This window comes from Eutrigla gurnardus (assembly GCF_963514095.1).
Source record: "Eutrigla gurnardus genome assembly, chromosome: 12".
Lineage (NCBI taxonomy): Eukaryota > Metazoa > Chordata > Actinopteri > Perciformes > Triglidae > Eutrigla > Eutrigla gurnardus.
In genome coordinates this window covers 14,816,944-14,833,594 of record NC_139926.1, presented here as the reverse complement: position 1 = coordinate 14,833,594, position 16,651 = coordinate 14,816,944, and the positions used below count along the sequence as shown (strand labels likewise).

Here is a 16,651-nt window from a genome sequence, read left to right as displayed (position 1 = left end):
ATTTGTTCAAGTCTACCCCCCCTCCCCCTGGGACTGTCCACACCAAGGACAGACATTGCAGCATAAGATGAATATCAGATGAGTCTTTCAATCTCCTCTGTCTCTCTGCTGCTTCTCCCTCGGGGAGTCCCTAGCCTTGAGTCCCACAGTCCCAGCTCTCTCTTCACGCACCATGAAGAAAAAGATCCCGAACATGTGGTGCGCATCGTTAATCCTCCAGCTCCCCTATGCCATCACCGCTTCTGAGTTGCATGTACGCTGTCATCTTTCCAGCCCAGACATTTGACAATGCCATCTGAGAGAAACCCTGTATCTCCGATGTGACTCTCCCTCTTGAAATGAGAAAAATGTAGCTGTTGAAATATTGTTGGGGACATTTTTTGGGGGTTAACCAAAAGCAAAAGCTTTATGAAACAGTATCACTGAGCCGGCAGTTCGCTGCTAACAGTGCTAACAATGACACATCAATGACAGAGCTAACAGTGTTTACCTGAGGGCCAACCGGAGGGTGGGGTGCTACGCTTCCGCGATGATGCTGTCGGTCGGAGTGGCATCATCAGCGGTGACCACCATATGAACGGTGGCACATTTGGCCAACTGAACTATGTCAAAGCAGGGAGACGCTCGGATTACAACACACAAAGAGAGAGCAAATTCATTCTCTGCTCAGGGAGACATTACTCCATTATCTTTACAAAGCCAGGAGTTTTCTGCTGCTATAGTCATGCTCGGAATACAAAATAGCACACTGAAAAATACATAAATTTGCTTAAAGTCTGATGCAGTAGATAGATAGCATCTCTGGCTGACTGATGCCAAGCAAATATTAATATATATTGATGGTAGTTATTGTGAGAATGTAATATATAGGTTAATAATTAAAGTGCAAGGATATATGTTGTAGTAGCTGATTCATGCCTGTGTAATGTTTTACAACCTAATCAATTATACTGTTCATGTTTTTGTGGCGGCTTTCTGCATGATTTAAATGTGATTCAAAGCTCACGTTAGTGGTACGATCGCATCTGGTTTGTTAAAGTGAAAACCATAGTTTAACATCGAGTGAGCCAACCCCAAACTTCTGTCCCAGAAATGGCAGAAGTCAATGATAGCTCATCTGTATAGGTCAGCCCCCCTGAATCACATCCGCTTGGTTTGGATGTGATTATCTTTCCAACATGTTGCAATTCATTGATGGATACAACAAAGGATTCATCCTTTTGCCACAAGTACAAGTCAAAGGATTTAATAGAGGAAAAACAGAAACAAAGAGAATAGACGGGAACAGAAAGACATCTACTCAACAAGATGACAAAAGCAATAAATCTATATAATCTTGTAAGAAATCATGAAATACATCTTGATTGGGCTTGACTGTGGCTTAGAATGCAAAAGGTGCAAGACAGAAGAGATTAAAATGGCTCTAATTTAAAATTTGATGATTAAGCGAGTTCAGATTGTGTGAAATGCACAGAATGTTTTCATTCTGCCTTTTAAATAACAGGACAAAACCAGGCCTCGGTGCATTTTAAAGCATTTTTATAAACTGGATAAAACCTGAATTTAATACATGAAGAATGAACATAGTTGCAATATTGTAATTCTATATTGTATTTACCAAATACATTTTTGGTCTTTCCTGCTCTTTTGTTTCGTGATAGTTTGAGAGCAGGTGATGGGGACGAACAATAAATGTGTGTCCGCTCAGCTTGTCATCTTTCCGAGCTGCCAAGATTACGTGACTTCTGACGGAGGCAGCCAACCTGCCTCTCTGACCCCAAAGGTCCCAACTGGCACTGCTTCAGCTTTCAAATGAGCCGTGTAGGAGGAAGCTCTCATCTTACACTACAGGCACACCTGTCTCTCTCTCTTGAATTAAAAAAAAAAAAAATTTCATTCTTTCTTTCGTTCTATGAGGACTCTAGCATCTATTTTGCAGCATCTACAAAGACCTATGAACAGTTCTGGTTTCACCCAAGGAGTGGGCAGTCAACTTGTGCAATTTAGCTTGGGTAATTGGGTTTCTCAGTGCTGTGGCGTAAATGTAATCACCACAATTTTAAGCACTCTTAACCTTTTGCTTGTGAGCTCATGGCCTTCTCCTCTAAGTGGCTCTGTGCTGTAATTCGCCGTGTGCATTGGTGTGCCACTGATGCGGCTCTCTGCAGAACCGCTGCTTGGTGATGTCATTGACATTGACATTGAAGGCACTGACAGAATGGATTAGCCTAAATGCATTCTCCCCATCACACCTAGATGAATGTCCATACATTACATGTACATACTACATGACTATGGAATATCCTTTCTCCCAGTTGTACGATGTAAGATGTATCTATCCTTTTACACATTAGGGAGGCTGTGCTTTTTTGTTGTCAGCAAATGCATGAAAAAGACCAAAACCGACAATGCTGTGGTTAATCCTTCCATTCTTTCTGGCTAAGTACGAACTACAGTGCCCGAGTTCATCGCAATAAAAGAACACATGGCCCAGGCTAGGGTATAAGATATCTTGCCAAATGTATACACATTGAAACACAACCTCAAACAAAAAACATGGAGTTAATATAATCAAAAGCTTTGACAAATGTCAGATACAGGGTACAGATGCTCACCACAGTGTTGACCACCATGTCAATGAACCTCAGCCATGCGAGTTGGTATCCAGTTGAGGAAAACCATGGTATTTTAAGTAAATAAGTAACTCTTACTTGTGAATATATAGGAGGCCAGTGTATGCATAGACTCTGCACCTTCCTTTTACATGCATAGCATATGTGAGCCCAATAGTACATTAACACGCGGCATGCAGCAGCCTATTACCTTCATATGGAGGCTCCCACATCCCATGACGCCCATGGCACTGCAGGCCTTGTCATTCAGACAATTAGTACCGACAAGTACAACACGAACAAATGTGCTGCCTCTGGGCTAAGAGGCCCTTGGCTTCCTGAAACACCATGAGGTCAGGGAGAGAGATTCAATAAACAGCATGGACAAAGATCAAAACTGATTTTACAATTTTCTTGCAATCAATTTTAAGGATTCTGTATAAAAATCACATTATATGACAGAATGTATCCCCATAACTATTTTATTATAATGGTAGAACAAATTATATATTCTCTGGGAAAGGGATTACACTAGAAAATAACATAATAAAGAGTATTATATTATACAGAAAAACAACCCATGATTCATTCCTTAAAAAATGTTTTTGTCGTATTTATTTGTTTTGTTTTTTCCACTTGTTTGGACATAAATATTATGCTCTTACATAAGAACAATAGGTATGCGTATCAAATCCAGCTCAATTTGCATAATCCCTTGTGTAATTCCCAATTCACAATCAGCCAACTTGTTTTTTTCTCATTTTTTCATCAAACACTCTTAACAAACATTTGCTCAGATCCTGCTGCTGCTCACCTGGGATTGAGAGAACAAACAAAACAATGTCCATGAACTGATAGAGGTGTGGTTGTTGTCAACAGGCCATGAGCGGCATTCTTATCCACAGTTCTGCTTACCTCCCTTCCCTATCTGGATAAACAGAAGTTTATATATCCTGTGGGAGGGAAACACGGTTGAATATGATGGAGTCAAAAAATGATTATTTATTGGAGATTCGACTACACTGCCCATCAGGTTTTTCCTCACCATGCAAAACCTCCTTTTCTTCCTCTTTTGTCAAGAAGGTAATACATCAGCAGCTTGTGGCCGCTATGTTTTCTTTTGACAAATTCATTTGTAGCATTTTTTGTTGTTATATTGACTCGGACTTCTCTTACTGCAACCTTCTTCCTCCGCATCTCTTGCCTTGACTTCTCCTTGTGCAATATTCCTGGGTCTAAAAGTATCATTTAATTGTTTTGTTGTCCTCTGGTGTTGCCCCCCCCCCCCCCCCACACACACACACACACACACACACACACACACACCCCTACCATTCTCTACTAAATATTTCAAATATCTGAATCCATTATTGAAAATCTTAGCCACAGCCATCCTCTCAGCTATTCATTTAATCTTTTAAATGATTCAACAGCAGAGAGGCAGATAAAGGAAATGCAGAAATATTGATTTATCACACTTCACACTCATCATAGGTGGCACCAAACTCCTCTATGGAGTTTCTGCCTTTTTTCTGGCTTTGAAGCGCTGGGCTTCAGGATGAGACTAAGGTGTTGTAGTTACTGTGCTCCTGAGATGTTACTAATTCCAGAGAGATGCCGACTTTCCCGACTCACTTTAATAGCGCCACAATGAGAAATAGAGAATATGATAGGCAGCGGATATGAGTCTCTCAGAACTTGTGACTCATTACAGTATAACCCGTGTGTGTCTGTGTCCCCATTTAGGCTTTCTGAACATCCAGTCTTGGCCCGACAACATGACAGACCTGAGTGTTTTCTCCAACCTGGCAACTATTGGGGGAAGAGCGCTCTACAGGTACACGCCTGAGAACATAATAGTTTTACGATTAGATGTTTTTTTGAGGGTGAGTGTAATTTATATATAGATCTGTGAACACTGCCTCAAATAGAGCAAGCCGGTAATTAATATATAGTTGTATTTTTATTTAGTGGCAACCAAAAGATGTAGCAAAACATAATTATTTTCTATAGAGTGGCATCTTTGAGGAATGTGGATTTTTCAAACGTATTAAATTATCCCACTAAATCAGAGACAATGCCATTAACATTGTACATGATTAAAGATTCTCTGTTGAGTTTCCTTTAGATTTACATTGAGTAAAGCACACTGAAACGTGTTGTATTCTACGTCATGTATGTTGGAGAACTGCTGTGGAATTGTGTGAAACCATTGACTGAACTTGTTATCACATCACCTATGTACTGTATCATGTGTAAAACATATGGGGACCCAGTATATAAAAATAAAGCTCTACTAGAGGTCAGAAAGGCCACAGGACACACAAAACACAAGTTTGTAAGTACAGTAACAACATGCAACCATAGGTGGTGCATAGAGGATATGACATGCTGTAAAAAACGCTGTCTCACACTCAACACTCAAACCAGGACAAGAATAAATTGCTTAATAATGGCATCTAACAGTTGGATGAGCATTTAAGCAACTTGGTTTATATATTCCAATAATTTGAATGCAAACCAAAGTAAATGTGGTTTGTTGGGTTATGCTTCTAAACTAAGAGATATGGCTAACATTAGCTTGTACCGTATAGATTTTAGATTTAATTTTTAGTGATTCTTCAAAGGTTCTCTAAAATATGCTCTGACATTTGACAAAAATACAGTGAGTGTCTGCGTGGCTGATGACAAAGTTCAGACTGTGGGATGTGCGTGCGTGCGTGCGTGCGTGCGTGCGTGCGTGCGTGCGTGCGTGCGTGCGTGCGTGCGTGCGTGCGTGTGCTCGCTTTGTGTCATCCACCTGCAGATGGAAACAGCAGGCTGCAGTGCAAATTACAGTCTGCCACCAACCTTTATCCTATGCTTGATCCTGCATACTCTCTGTCTTTCTGATGGCTCTGACACCCGACCGGCCTCCTGTCATTTTTAAAGTGTGCAAGTGGGCATAGGGGGAAGGGTGAGAACATTGAAAAATTAAAGAAGAAAAGAAAGGTTTGAGGGTAGAACGATTTTGAAAAAAATCTGTTGAAGTTACATTGTTGCAGCAGCATATAATTAATTGTGGCAACAAAGAAAAATATAACATAAGAATTAAACAGATGCAGTGTATTAATTGGAGTTCGATACTAGAATATTAAAGGTTCTCGACGGAACATTATTTAGTAATCACACATCACATTATTATGAAATGATGATGACTACGTAGCCTTTATCTTACTCTGGTGGTGGAGGGTTTCTTCAAATTCATACCGCATAGGAATGTTGCTACTTGTCTCCCCATTAATTCCACATATTTGTACTTTAACTTACTGAATGTGAGATTTCCTCTTAGCAGCCTCACCCTCCTGAACGTTCAGTTTGGATTTTCTAGTGCAATCCAGCACATTCCCATCCCAATCTGACTCAATGGCTAAGGCTGATCATTGATAATGTATTTAAAGCAGTAGATCAAAATGAGATAAAACTTGACCAAATGATTTTGATCTGACTTTAAATAATGGAGTGCACATTTTTTTTAAATCTTAGATGAATTGATTTCAAGGATGAATTGCTGTTGTGAATTGCTGTATAGGCCAAAGAAATTATATCTCTTCATATGTATATGTTTTGTATTATTGTATTATATTCAAGGATTAAATTGGATCATTTGGATTTTACCAAGCTGCACGAACAGGGTCAAACATGTGCACATATATGTTGCTATGTTACTGTGTTATACTAATCCTAATTTAGTGGGGAACTACTGTGTATGCATGTGTTTGATATTGACCTCACATAACCCCATGGTTTTAGTTAAAGATGTTAAAGAATACTATTTCTACTATTACTATTTATTTATTGTTATTATGAGAGACAAATAGAACTTTCATAAACAGTCCATGTGATAATGTGACAAAAAAGTTTTTTTTTTAATTAATCCCTATTTTCTGCCTCTACCCTTTCCCCTCCCTGCTACACCGCATCCCTTCTCTTCCTGCCCTCCCCTCTCTCACCTCCACCCGTTCTTCCCTCTCAGTGGGATCTCCCTGCTGGTGTTAAAGCAGCAGGGCATCTCCTCGCTGCAGCTTCAGTCCCTGAGAGAGATCAGTGCCGGGAATGTCCACATTGCAGAGAACAGCCAGCTTTGCTACTATAACACTGTGAACTGGACAAGACTGTTCCGTGCTACAAACCAGAAGGTTCTCATCCGCAACAACCAAAGCCCACAGAAGTGTTGTAAGTTAATACCCAGACATCACAAACATCAAAAATGAAAATCCCAGGTGTTTCTGTAAAAAAGAAAAACAGAAGTGGAGGTCCATCAAAATTGTTAGCCTTGCTTCAGTATGGCACAGGGGCCTAAGACACATGCTATTGAATTGCAATGTTGATGAGTTTGGTTACGTACCGTAGTTGGAAGCATGCAAAGCATCTGAAGTTATCAAACGCATCAAATGACAGCTCTTATACTTTATTTCAACCTTAATTGAAATACACTGTGCAGGATTTCAGGGGATATATTGGCAGAGTTGGAATATAATCATATATCATTAATTACTATTTTTTCTTTGGTGTATAACGAACTGGAATATTTGTTGTGTTTTTGTCACCTTGAGAGTGGTCAACCTTGTTGAAGCACAACCCTGGCACTCCTGACAGCCTTTTGTATTTTTACGTTACCCGAAGGCCACCCTAGTTCCACGCTTGGAAAGGGAGGGGTGAGCAGAGAGGTATATATATATATATATATATATATATATATATATATGAAGATAACAAATTCAATATAATTTACAATCCCAATACAAAAAGAAAAAAAAACAGTTTCCCAACAATTGAGCCACTTACACTTAATTGGCGTCATTTACCAATGTCTTCTAACATTTTTTTCATAAAAGTTTCTTGAAATAACTACAGTAGATTCAACTTAAACTTTAGAATTGTTCGTGCCTATGATCTTATGGTAAATCCCACTTTCCTCATTATTTGAAGGCATGTGCCAGTTCATCCTAATTAGCATTGGTAATGGCCATACCCCTTAAAAGGGCATGAGACTACAGGGCCCTGTGTACACACAGAAAATGAAACGCCCTAATTGAAGTCTAAAGGGTGGAGCATAGGACTCCAAATGTAGGAAAACTTCAAAGTGGTGGTACTCATGCAGGAATGTAATGCATCAAATTTACTAGCATTAGAATTGATTAAAAAACAATTATTTTGCCCAAACATCTCAGCATTAAAAGTGTGCTCTTGAGTGTGCGTCGATTCTGTTCTTACCCAAGAACAAATATCACAAATAAGAACACATTGAATGTCAGAATCTGGGTAAAGACTGTGTAAGTGGGTTTTAAGAAGAAATGTATTCTTAAAAACGTTTGGTGAATGAGGCTAAATTTGTTTTGTGTCTAACTCTGGCTGAATATCTTCTGCTACTCTCCCATTTTTGCCTTGGAATCTCAAACCCAGTGTAAAAACTCGGTTCATAAAGTGAAAGGCAGAAACCAAAATGGGAGCACTTAACAGTCATCACTCACTGTTAAAAGCTGTGATGTATTTTTTGCAATGCGGTCCTGCCTTCAACATCAGCTGTGAGTCTCCGAGCATCATCGAGAGAATTTTCTTGTTTCTTGCTCGACAGATGTGTTCATGTTCATAAATAGGTTTCAGATTGAAAGATAATGCAGAAATATGTTTGAGGTTTACTCCGGAACAGAAGGCTCAGACACTTGTAGTTTGACAGAATTTGGAATTGCTGACCTGACACAAATTCAGCTTTAGACAACACTCCGACTATTAGATCAATGCTCCAACTCGATTATTTTGAGAGGAAGTGAAATCTGCCATATCTGCTAAAGCACTTTAATATACTGTATTCTGGCTGAGAAAAAAAAGGCTTTTTTTCATAACTTGTGCTCCTGCAGAAGGCAGTATCAATGCTGAACATAATAGTAGAAAGACGCCATTCTATTGTTCTCTGTCTGTCATTTGAGTGGGATTATTATTATCTCACTAATTTCTAAAGACAAGTAAAAACAGTAATCCCACAAAATAAGACTACTTAACCTGTAGAAGCATTCAGATAAGAAAACAAATAAATTAGCCAAATATCTGAAGTGATAAGACAAACATTGTGTCCCTAAAAATGGGAGAGCTTTTATAATATCACTGCCACAAGTGTTAAGACATTATTCATTTATGTATACATTCATTAATGAGTCAGTGTTTGCATTATTGAGTTGGCCCCTTTTCACTGTTCATGTGCTCCTTTCCCCTGGGCAGTGGCTTAGTGTTGGGCATGCACATGCACACACACACACACACACACACACACACACACACACACACACACACACACACACACACACACACACACACACACACACACACACACACACACACACACACACGCACACAAAGTGAGGACCATGTAAAATGTCCTCACTTTCCAAAAATGTCCTCACAAAGAGAGATATACAAGTACACACACACACACACACAATCTCTCTCTCTCTCTGCCCCCCCCCCCCAAGTGACTTTGAAAGCACCAACAGCTCTCCTTGACATGGCGCTGCATGTGCACCAACCCAGGTACCCTTACGGGACAGCACAGAGGAGAAAGAGTCTGCGTGTGCCTATTTATTCATTCAAGAGTGCGTAGTTGTGATGCAGTGATGTCACTGGGTTCAAAGAGAAACCTGAGACCAAGGCAACCAATTTTCCAAGAAGTACATTTCTATTGGCGCCATTGTTTTGTGTCCTATGACATATTTTTGTTGAATAATGCTTAAACAAGTTTGCAAAATTGTTTGCGTGGTCTTTCGTAGCCTCATTCATCCAGGCAGCACGAGCCACTCTTCCAAGTTTCATCAGTTGAAGTTCTAAGTTAGTCATTTCTGCTCCCCCATTAAGGCCCAAAACTATCTTCGCTCTACATTTATACACTAGAGTTGTTGTTTTTTTGCAGTTTTCTGTGGATTTGAATGCTAATGATATTCTGTCTTGACAGGGTGGTGTGCTCTACTCTGCCCGTTTTTGCCTTGGATGAAAATTACTCAGTTTTGAAAAAATATGTACACCATGCAATAAGTTGCTTAATTTTGTTTAACTGAGCTATAATTTGTCACTCAACTTAAAGTCTGGTCGTGAAGACTGTTACTAACAAACTCCTTAGATTTTTGACTGAAAAAGTGCTTCAGATGAATGTTGTCAGACGTAAAGCGTTAGATAATCATGGTGTGCAAACAAGACAGTCTGACATGATGAAAAGTTGTTGCCTGTAGAAAAAAAGGACTTTGGTCCAAAGCAAGTGACAAGATTTCAGCTACTAGAACTTAATCAGGGCAAATATTTGAAGAAAGGGAATCCCAGAGCTTATGACAGGGTCCTTAAACTTACTGCTGAGTGATACCTTATTAGCAATAAAATGTCAGGGTTTCATAATGACGTTTTTAGAGTGGCCTTTGATTCAAAGATGAGGTAGAAAGGTATTTTGTGCCATATGTCTTCAAAGGTGCCTTCGCCCAATGACAGCTGAGATCGGCTCAAGCCCCCCCCCCCCCCCCCCCCCGGACCCTGAATACAGGTTAAGCGGTAGACAATGGATGGATGGATGTCTTCAAAGGATCAAATCTTGGGCCAGAAAGTGCATAGTTATTAGCCTCATCTGTGCTCTCATAAACCCACCTCAGAGAGGCCTGTTTCATAACTAGACCTTTCTCACTAATACCTTAAAGGCTGCAAGCTGCACAAGCATTGAACATGGCTGTTTAGAGCTCTTTTCAGGAATGGGTGGGTGTTTACAGATCATAAGTGAAATCTGCAGGACTTTCCTGTTAGATCTGCTTCACATTTTTGTGCAGAACAAATTACACGTTTTATCATTTGTGACTTCACTGATCAGCTAAAATCACTAATCAGCCAAAATGTCTGACTGTAAATGAATAGAACTCAGTCTTAGGTAGACCCTTTCTGGGTGTGAAAGACAAAGCTAGGATCAGTATTCTTATATAATTTTCCATAGTATAACTCAAGTATTCACATGCTAATTATGACAATTTCTTACCAGTGTCTAATAGGATAAAATGATGGAGTGATGCTATCTTGGACACATGGATGTAAAGTGCAACTTGACTGTTTGGTGGAGACATTCAACCGCCGGAAACCCAAACCCAAATCTCTCCTGTTCTTCTTTCAATTTGACTGTTTCCCCTGGTTTTCTTTCTCTGTTTCTTCATGTATTTTTCTTTTTCTCTCTTGCTCTAATTTTCTTCTTTCCCTCTCTTTCCTTCTGTCTGTCTCTCTCTTTCATAATCTTAGCATGTACTCCTATCTCCCTAGGCACCTGACAGCTCCAGCCCCATGGGCTTTTGTTTTCCAACCATGTCAGAAACATCTGAAGTTCTTATCTTTTTGATCTTGCAAGTGCTGTATAGTTAAAACCCAACCGACCTCTCCTCTTCCCTTGTTTATTTCCCTTTTTCGGCAGCCGTCTCCCTCTCCTCATCTTTCCCTCTGCATGGTCAGTTTACCTAGGGCACTGGAAGCCCCACAGAGGTGGTTTTGTCTCTTGTGGAAGGCAACGCTTTCATCCCTAACCCTCAAAGGAAACGCTTGACTTCTGTTTCCCCATGTATCTGCATCCTTCTATCTGATTTTTTTCCAGCATTCTGAACATGTTGTTTCTGAAACAGAGGCATAGCCCCTGGCATAGATGTGGCCAGGACTTCAAAAATAGTAGTGTTTTTAAAAAAAAAAGTTTTATCATAACCATGCTCACGTCGGTGGCTGCAGTCTGTTATAACGTCATGTTAGATGTAGATGGAGAGGATGAAAGTTCTGATTGAATCTGCATTTCTGTCACAACGTTACTACAATTACTCTCTCATTTTGTCACTGTGATGCTCTCAGGTGTAGCAACCTCGTTTGTAGAAACGAGTGCTGAAGGGGAACGAGAGAGAGAGAGAAGAGAGAGGAACATAGTAGATGCAATGGCCTGAGTCTGTTGAGCTATATAAGCAAGCATAAAGGCTGTTCACTGTGAATGGGAACTTTTAATGCTTTTTTTGTAAATCAAAGGTGGCTTTTAGATTTGCAATATAAATATATCCCAAACATTGAAAATGCTTGCTTATTTATTTGAGAGTTGAAAGCAGAAACTAACACTTTTGGATTTGTGCTAATAGAAAAATCTTTAGTTCTAATAGTGAATATCTATATTTCAGCCTTCAGACACCATACATTATGACAAGTACTGAAAAAGCTGTGTTTCAACTATTCAAATAAATCCAGACAGCAAAGTCTCAGCTCTTATCGCCGTCTGCTCGACTGCTTTTATAATGAAACAGAACAGCTTTCTCCGTTGCTCGCTCCACAGTGAGTCATATCACACAGTACTGTATACACACTATGCATAAGTAGACAGTTTGTATAAACACAGAACATACTGTAGATCAGTTTTTCCCAAACCTGTTTTCTGGGGACCCACGTAATTAGCAGGATGTCTCATTCTTTTTATTTTCTCTCATGAGTTATACATTTAGGTGGATTATGCTTAACAGGTGTTTCTTCTCATCAGTAAAACAAACAGGATGCACGCTAGCCTTTCATAGTAGAGATAGGCTGCAATTAGCAGAATAATACAATTATTAAGCCTGCCTCATGTGGCTCAAATGTGCACTGCAAATAAAAATGTTAAATAAAACAATATTGAAGAAATTCTGCAAATATATCCGGTGATCCAAATAAAATCTGCTGCGACCCACTTGTGGGTCTTGACCCAGTCTTTGCGAATGATTGCTGTAAAGTACATACACTCACATTGGATTGCCATCACAGTATCTTGTCTGGAAAGAGATACTCAAATTAATGTTTTAACCAGTGTAAATTTTGCCGTTATCAGATGGGAGTATTTTATAGGAGGAACTAGGTCGTCTTTCCATGAAGGTTGTTATTGTGTGACCCCTCAATTCACTGAATAGAAATAGTGTTATCCTTCAGCAGATATTTCGCCTTGACACCTACCACCCATTACTCGGTCTTGCTGCAATGTCTCCTGCCATTGTTTAGTCATTCCCACAAAAACACACCTTTTATAGGTTGCAGCAAATTAACAGCCTTCTCTCTCTCTCTCTCTCTCTCTCTCTCTCTCTCTCTCTCTCTCTCTCTCTCTCTCTTTATACTGTCTTTCTTTTTGTGTACATTTGTATTGAGCAGCCAAGGAGCGCATGGTGTGTGACCCCCTGTGTTCGGACACTGGGTGTTGGGGTCCTGGCACAGACCAGTGCCTCTCCTGCAGATACTTCAGCCGTGTACGAACCTGTGTGGATACCTGCAACCTCTATGAAGGGTGAGTTATGCATGTGCATGAACACGTGCAGATGACTCCTGACTATTGTCCTAGAAATGTCTTTTTAGAAAGGTCCATATTGCATTTTAGGTTCGCCTGTAATTATAACGTATGCACAACTTCATCTACCTCCTATGTCTGTGCATGTCTTCATCTTTTTCTATGCAATGCTAAAAGAAAAAGTAAACCACTAAATCACAAAGCTCCTTCATTGTGCTTTTTCTAGATATTGATGCTAAGACTAACTAAGACAGCTAAATAGAAAAGCAGTAGAAACAGTAGGAAAGGTCAGTGTCTATTTTCAAGGATAACATGTATGCTATGAGTGAACATGATTTCATAGCCAGACTGCACTCATTGTCTTTGTAGTCCTTAGAAGAACATGTGTGTCTAGCTCCAACAGCCCCCCCATAGGTGAATCGGGGAAAACACAGATGTAAACAACAAAGAAAATCTGCAGGGCATCAACACAAATGAAGATGAAGGGCTCACATTCGAATGTAAAGCATTTCACAATGCCCCCTCAACACACAATGACAAATACAGGCCAATGTCATGAAAGATCAACAGATTCCCTCCCGGCCAGTCCCTGCGCAACACAAACTATGGTCAATAACAGACCTTGGAGATATTTGTGGCAATAAAAATGTCATGTCCCTGACCACTGCATGCCTTATAAAGTGATGGAAGTCGTTGGCGCAAACAATGTAGGCCTACGTCATCTCGTCTCGCAAACCAGTACCGAAAATATAGCACTGTGTCAATGCCGAGAGGAAATGAAATGGACTCTCAACAAACACAATCAAACGTACTCCTCAGCTAGAAATTCCACTGGCAGTCGAGAACAATTTAGTTTTTAGTAATTAAGTTTAAGTAGCTTTTGATCATATTGTGAAGACTGAGGTGGACCAGTGGATTAACTTCTCCTGGTTCCTTGTCTGTGAAGGAGCAGTTTGAATTTAGCTAAAAGCACATCACTTTACAAATCTGTTTCCTCTTTTCTTTTGTTAACATATCAGTATTAAATGCTGATGAGTTTTAAAGTGAAATACAGTTACTCTAAAACTTTATATAATTAGCTACATATTTAGTTACAGATATTTATTGTCATTTTGCAGAAATGTTTATGTAATTAAGGTACTCTTTTAAAAAAGAGATCATTATGTTTGATGTCATGACACGTTTCCTAAATTTGTGTGTGGAATTTCAGACTTTGAATATTAATGTACAAAAACAAAAATTTACAAAGAAAAATAACATAAACCTTTATATAATGAGCTACATATGTAATTACAGGTAATTTTTGTCATTTCACACACATTTGTATGCAAGCAAGCAGAACAATACTGTATAATAATAATAATAATAAAAGTAATTTTCTATTATTGGCATTATTCTTCAAATAAAAGTTTTTTTCATTCATTGACAGATAATGTCCATCATTTTACAGCTTTGTATACAATATTATAAAATGGTAATCTATTGTAAAGTTATTTTCCATAAAATTTAGATTTTTTTTACAGTGTACTTCATATAGTGGCTTTTCAAAACCTATTAAAATGCTCTGCAATTTAAATGCAATTTGTAAATTGTAATTCTGAATGGAGACTTTATGGCAATTGATTGTAAAGGTAAGGTACATTTTGTATTTTCACCAAATTTGACTATTTAAAAAATCAGCTCAGATTTAGTTGTTATAATGACCCGGATTATTGTGTTCCAATGCATCAGTAGTTTGTTTGTTTCATCCTGGAAGACACTGCTATTAGTACAGCTTGCATTGAAGACAACTTAGAATGTATAATACTGTTACCAACAATGGAAGCCTCTTCTGATAATGCTGTAGTTTACACATGGTCTGTGCTGCACAGCTCAATCAACACCTGGTTTTGTATTTTTAATTTGTAAAGTAATGTTCACCCAATACACTCCACTAAAATAGATTTGATGCAATTGAATATTTTCTAACGGATAATATGAAAACATATGAGCAAAAGTGGGGAAAAAAAAACCCATACAAAATAATGAGCACTATATAATGGTAAACAGTATAAGGGTGATGGAGGGAGCTCGCTCCTTATTAGTCTTTGGTCTGTGATAACAAGCAGGCAGGAAACTTCTGCCTGAAGTCCTCAAAGTGTGGCTTGTAATTTATTCGCTAATTTAACTGTGCTTTTCAAGTCAACACCAACAACAACAACTCGCAGGTTGCCAGTGCAGGCGAGATCAAACTGATTCCTATATTAAGCACTTGACAGAAATCCTACAGAGTGAAGCACTAAAATGTGTTCCACTGATCAAATCAAGGACAAGTATATAAATATGAATCAACTCGTCCTATTCAGCCAATAGGAGGGGTGGAATTTTGTGGCAGAAGGCCTGCTGCACAACCTGCTCATCAAAACTTAAATCCCAGCCCCCAAACACCCCAAGGCTCTTTGTTACGGCTTTCAAGTTCAGCTGTGATTTTTTTCTGTTTACTATGGATAATATTTAAGAGCCGCGGGGTAAATAGAACAATTATAGACATGGTGATAACTCTTGGTTTAAAAGGCACCCCTGCAGAGTGTAAAAACAATAGGGGGGCCTTGACTTTAAAGGGAAGATGTGATGCTTTCCTATTCTCACAATAGAAGGTGGCAAGATCCTCCTCCCTGGAGTGTTTTTTTAAAAATAAAATTTTAGATTTTTGTTTTGCCTTGCAGAACTGCTGGAAAGTTGAGTTCAGAGCCCTTATTCGATCTAGCAATCTTTGGTGGCGACACTGGAGAAGAATGAGGAGGACCAGAAGGTGCTGTTAGGGCAGGGGGGCTAGGCGTGTCACTGCGTGTCACAGTCACTGCTTGCGCACGGGGCCACGCCCTGCCTGCCTGTCCACCTGCACGTCAGCACCACCCACACTGTCAGCGTTACCAACACACCGCCCACCAAATATAGAGCTTCACTGAGTAACCCCAACCCTACCCTCTGAGCATCGCAACGTTGTTGGAATATTTCATATATCATCATTGTTTGTGCCTTTATTTGGTATACGCTTGGTATTTATCTGTCTAATCAAGCACTCAAGTTGCCCTGTTGTTCAAGTTTCTTTCTTGTCAAGGCATCTTTATTCCTTACTGTCAAATCTACATTGACGAGGATAGCATGTTGTGCAGAACGTATGGGGTAGAAGTAACACAAATTAATTGATATACATTCACATGAAATGAAAAACAGAGTGATGAAAAATGATGTTGTTGGATTCATTTTAAAGCTGATTTGATTGAAACAGTCAGGATGTGATGAAAACAGAGCCATGTTTCATAATTTTACCCATCTTAAATTCCTCAATCTCAACACATAATTGCCATTTATCACTTAAGGAAAGTGGTTTCAAGGGTGGAAGTATAAGAAATAAATGAAGGACAGGGAAGTGATGAAAATGCTTTAGAATTAATAATGGAAGTGAAGAAAAGGCATGTTAATATACACATATAGTGATTACATTGCCAATTGATAAAGGTGATTGACATTTTATTTGAAACAGTGTTGCTCTGATAATTAGTTGTTGATTATTCATTATTCACACCAACCAACTCACGTGATGCTTGTTACTTACATTCAAATTTTCACTCAACCACGCTCACTGACTAACTGATCAGTCCCTGCAGCTAGGAAACTACTTCACTGGGACAAACTGTGGCCGGCAGAAACCTTATCCAGCTAGCTAATGTTA

The 16,651-nt window shown here is 39.2% G+C and overlaps 1 protein-coding gene across 2 annotated transcripts in view; it reads left to right on the top strand.

The window, feature by feature from the left end:
- Nucleotides 1-16,651, top strand: part of erbb4b (erb-b2 receptor tyrosine kinase 4b) — a 285,517-nt gene that overhangs the window by 198,764 nt on the left and 70,102 nt on the right. For both annotated transcript variants that reach the window (XM_084023790.1, XM_084023789.1), the window contains exons 11-13: nucleotides 4,359-4,449; nucleotides 6,628-6,827; nucleotides 12,804-12,936. In XM_084023790.1, coding sequence (XP_083879916.1) covers nucleotides 4,359-4,449; nucleotides 6,628-6,827; nucleotides 12,804-12,936 — 424 coding nt within the window. The remainder of the gene's footprint in view (nucleotides 1-4,358; nucleotides 4,450-6,627; nucleotides 6,828-12,803; nucleotides 12,937-16,651) is intronic.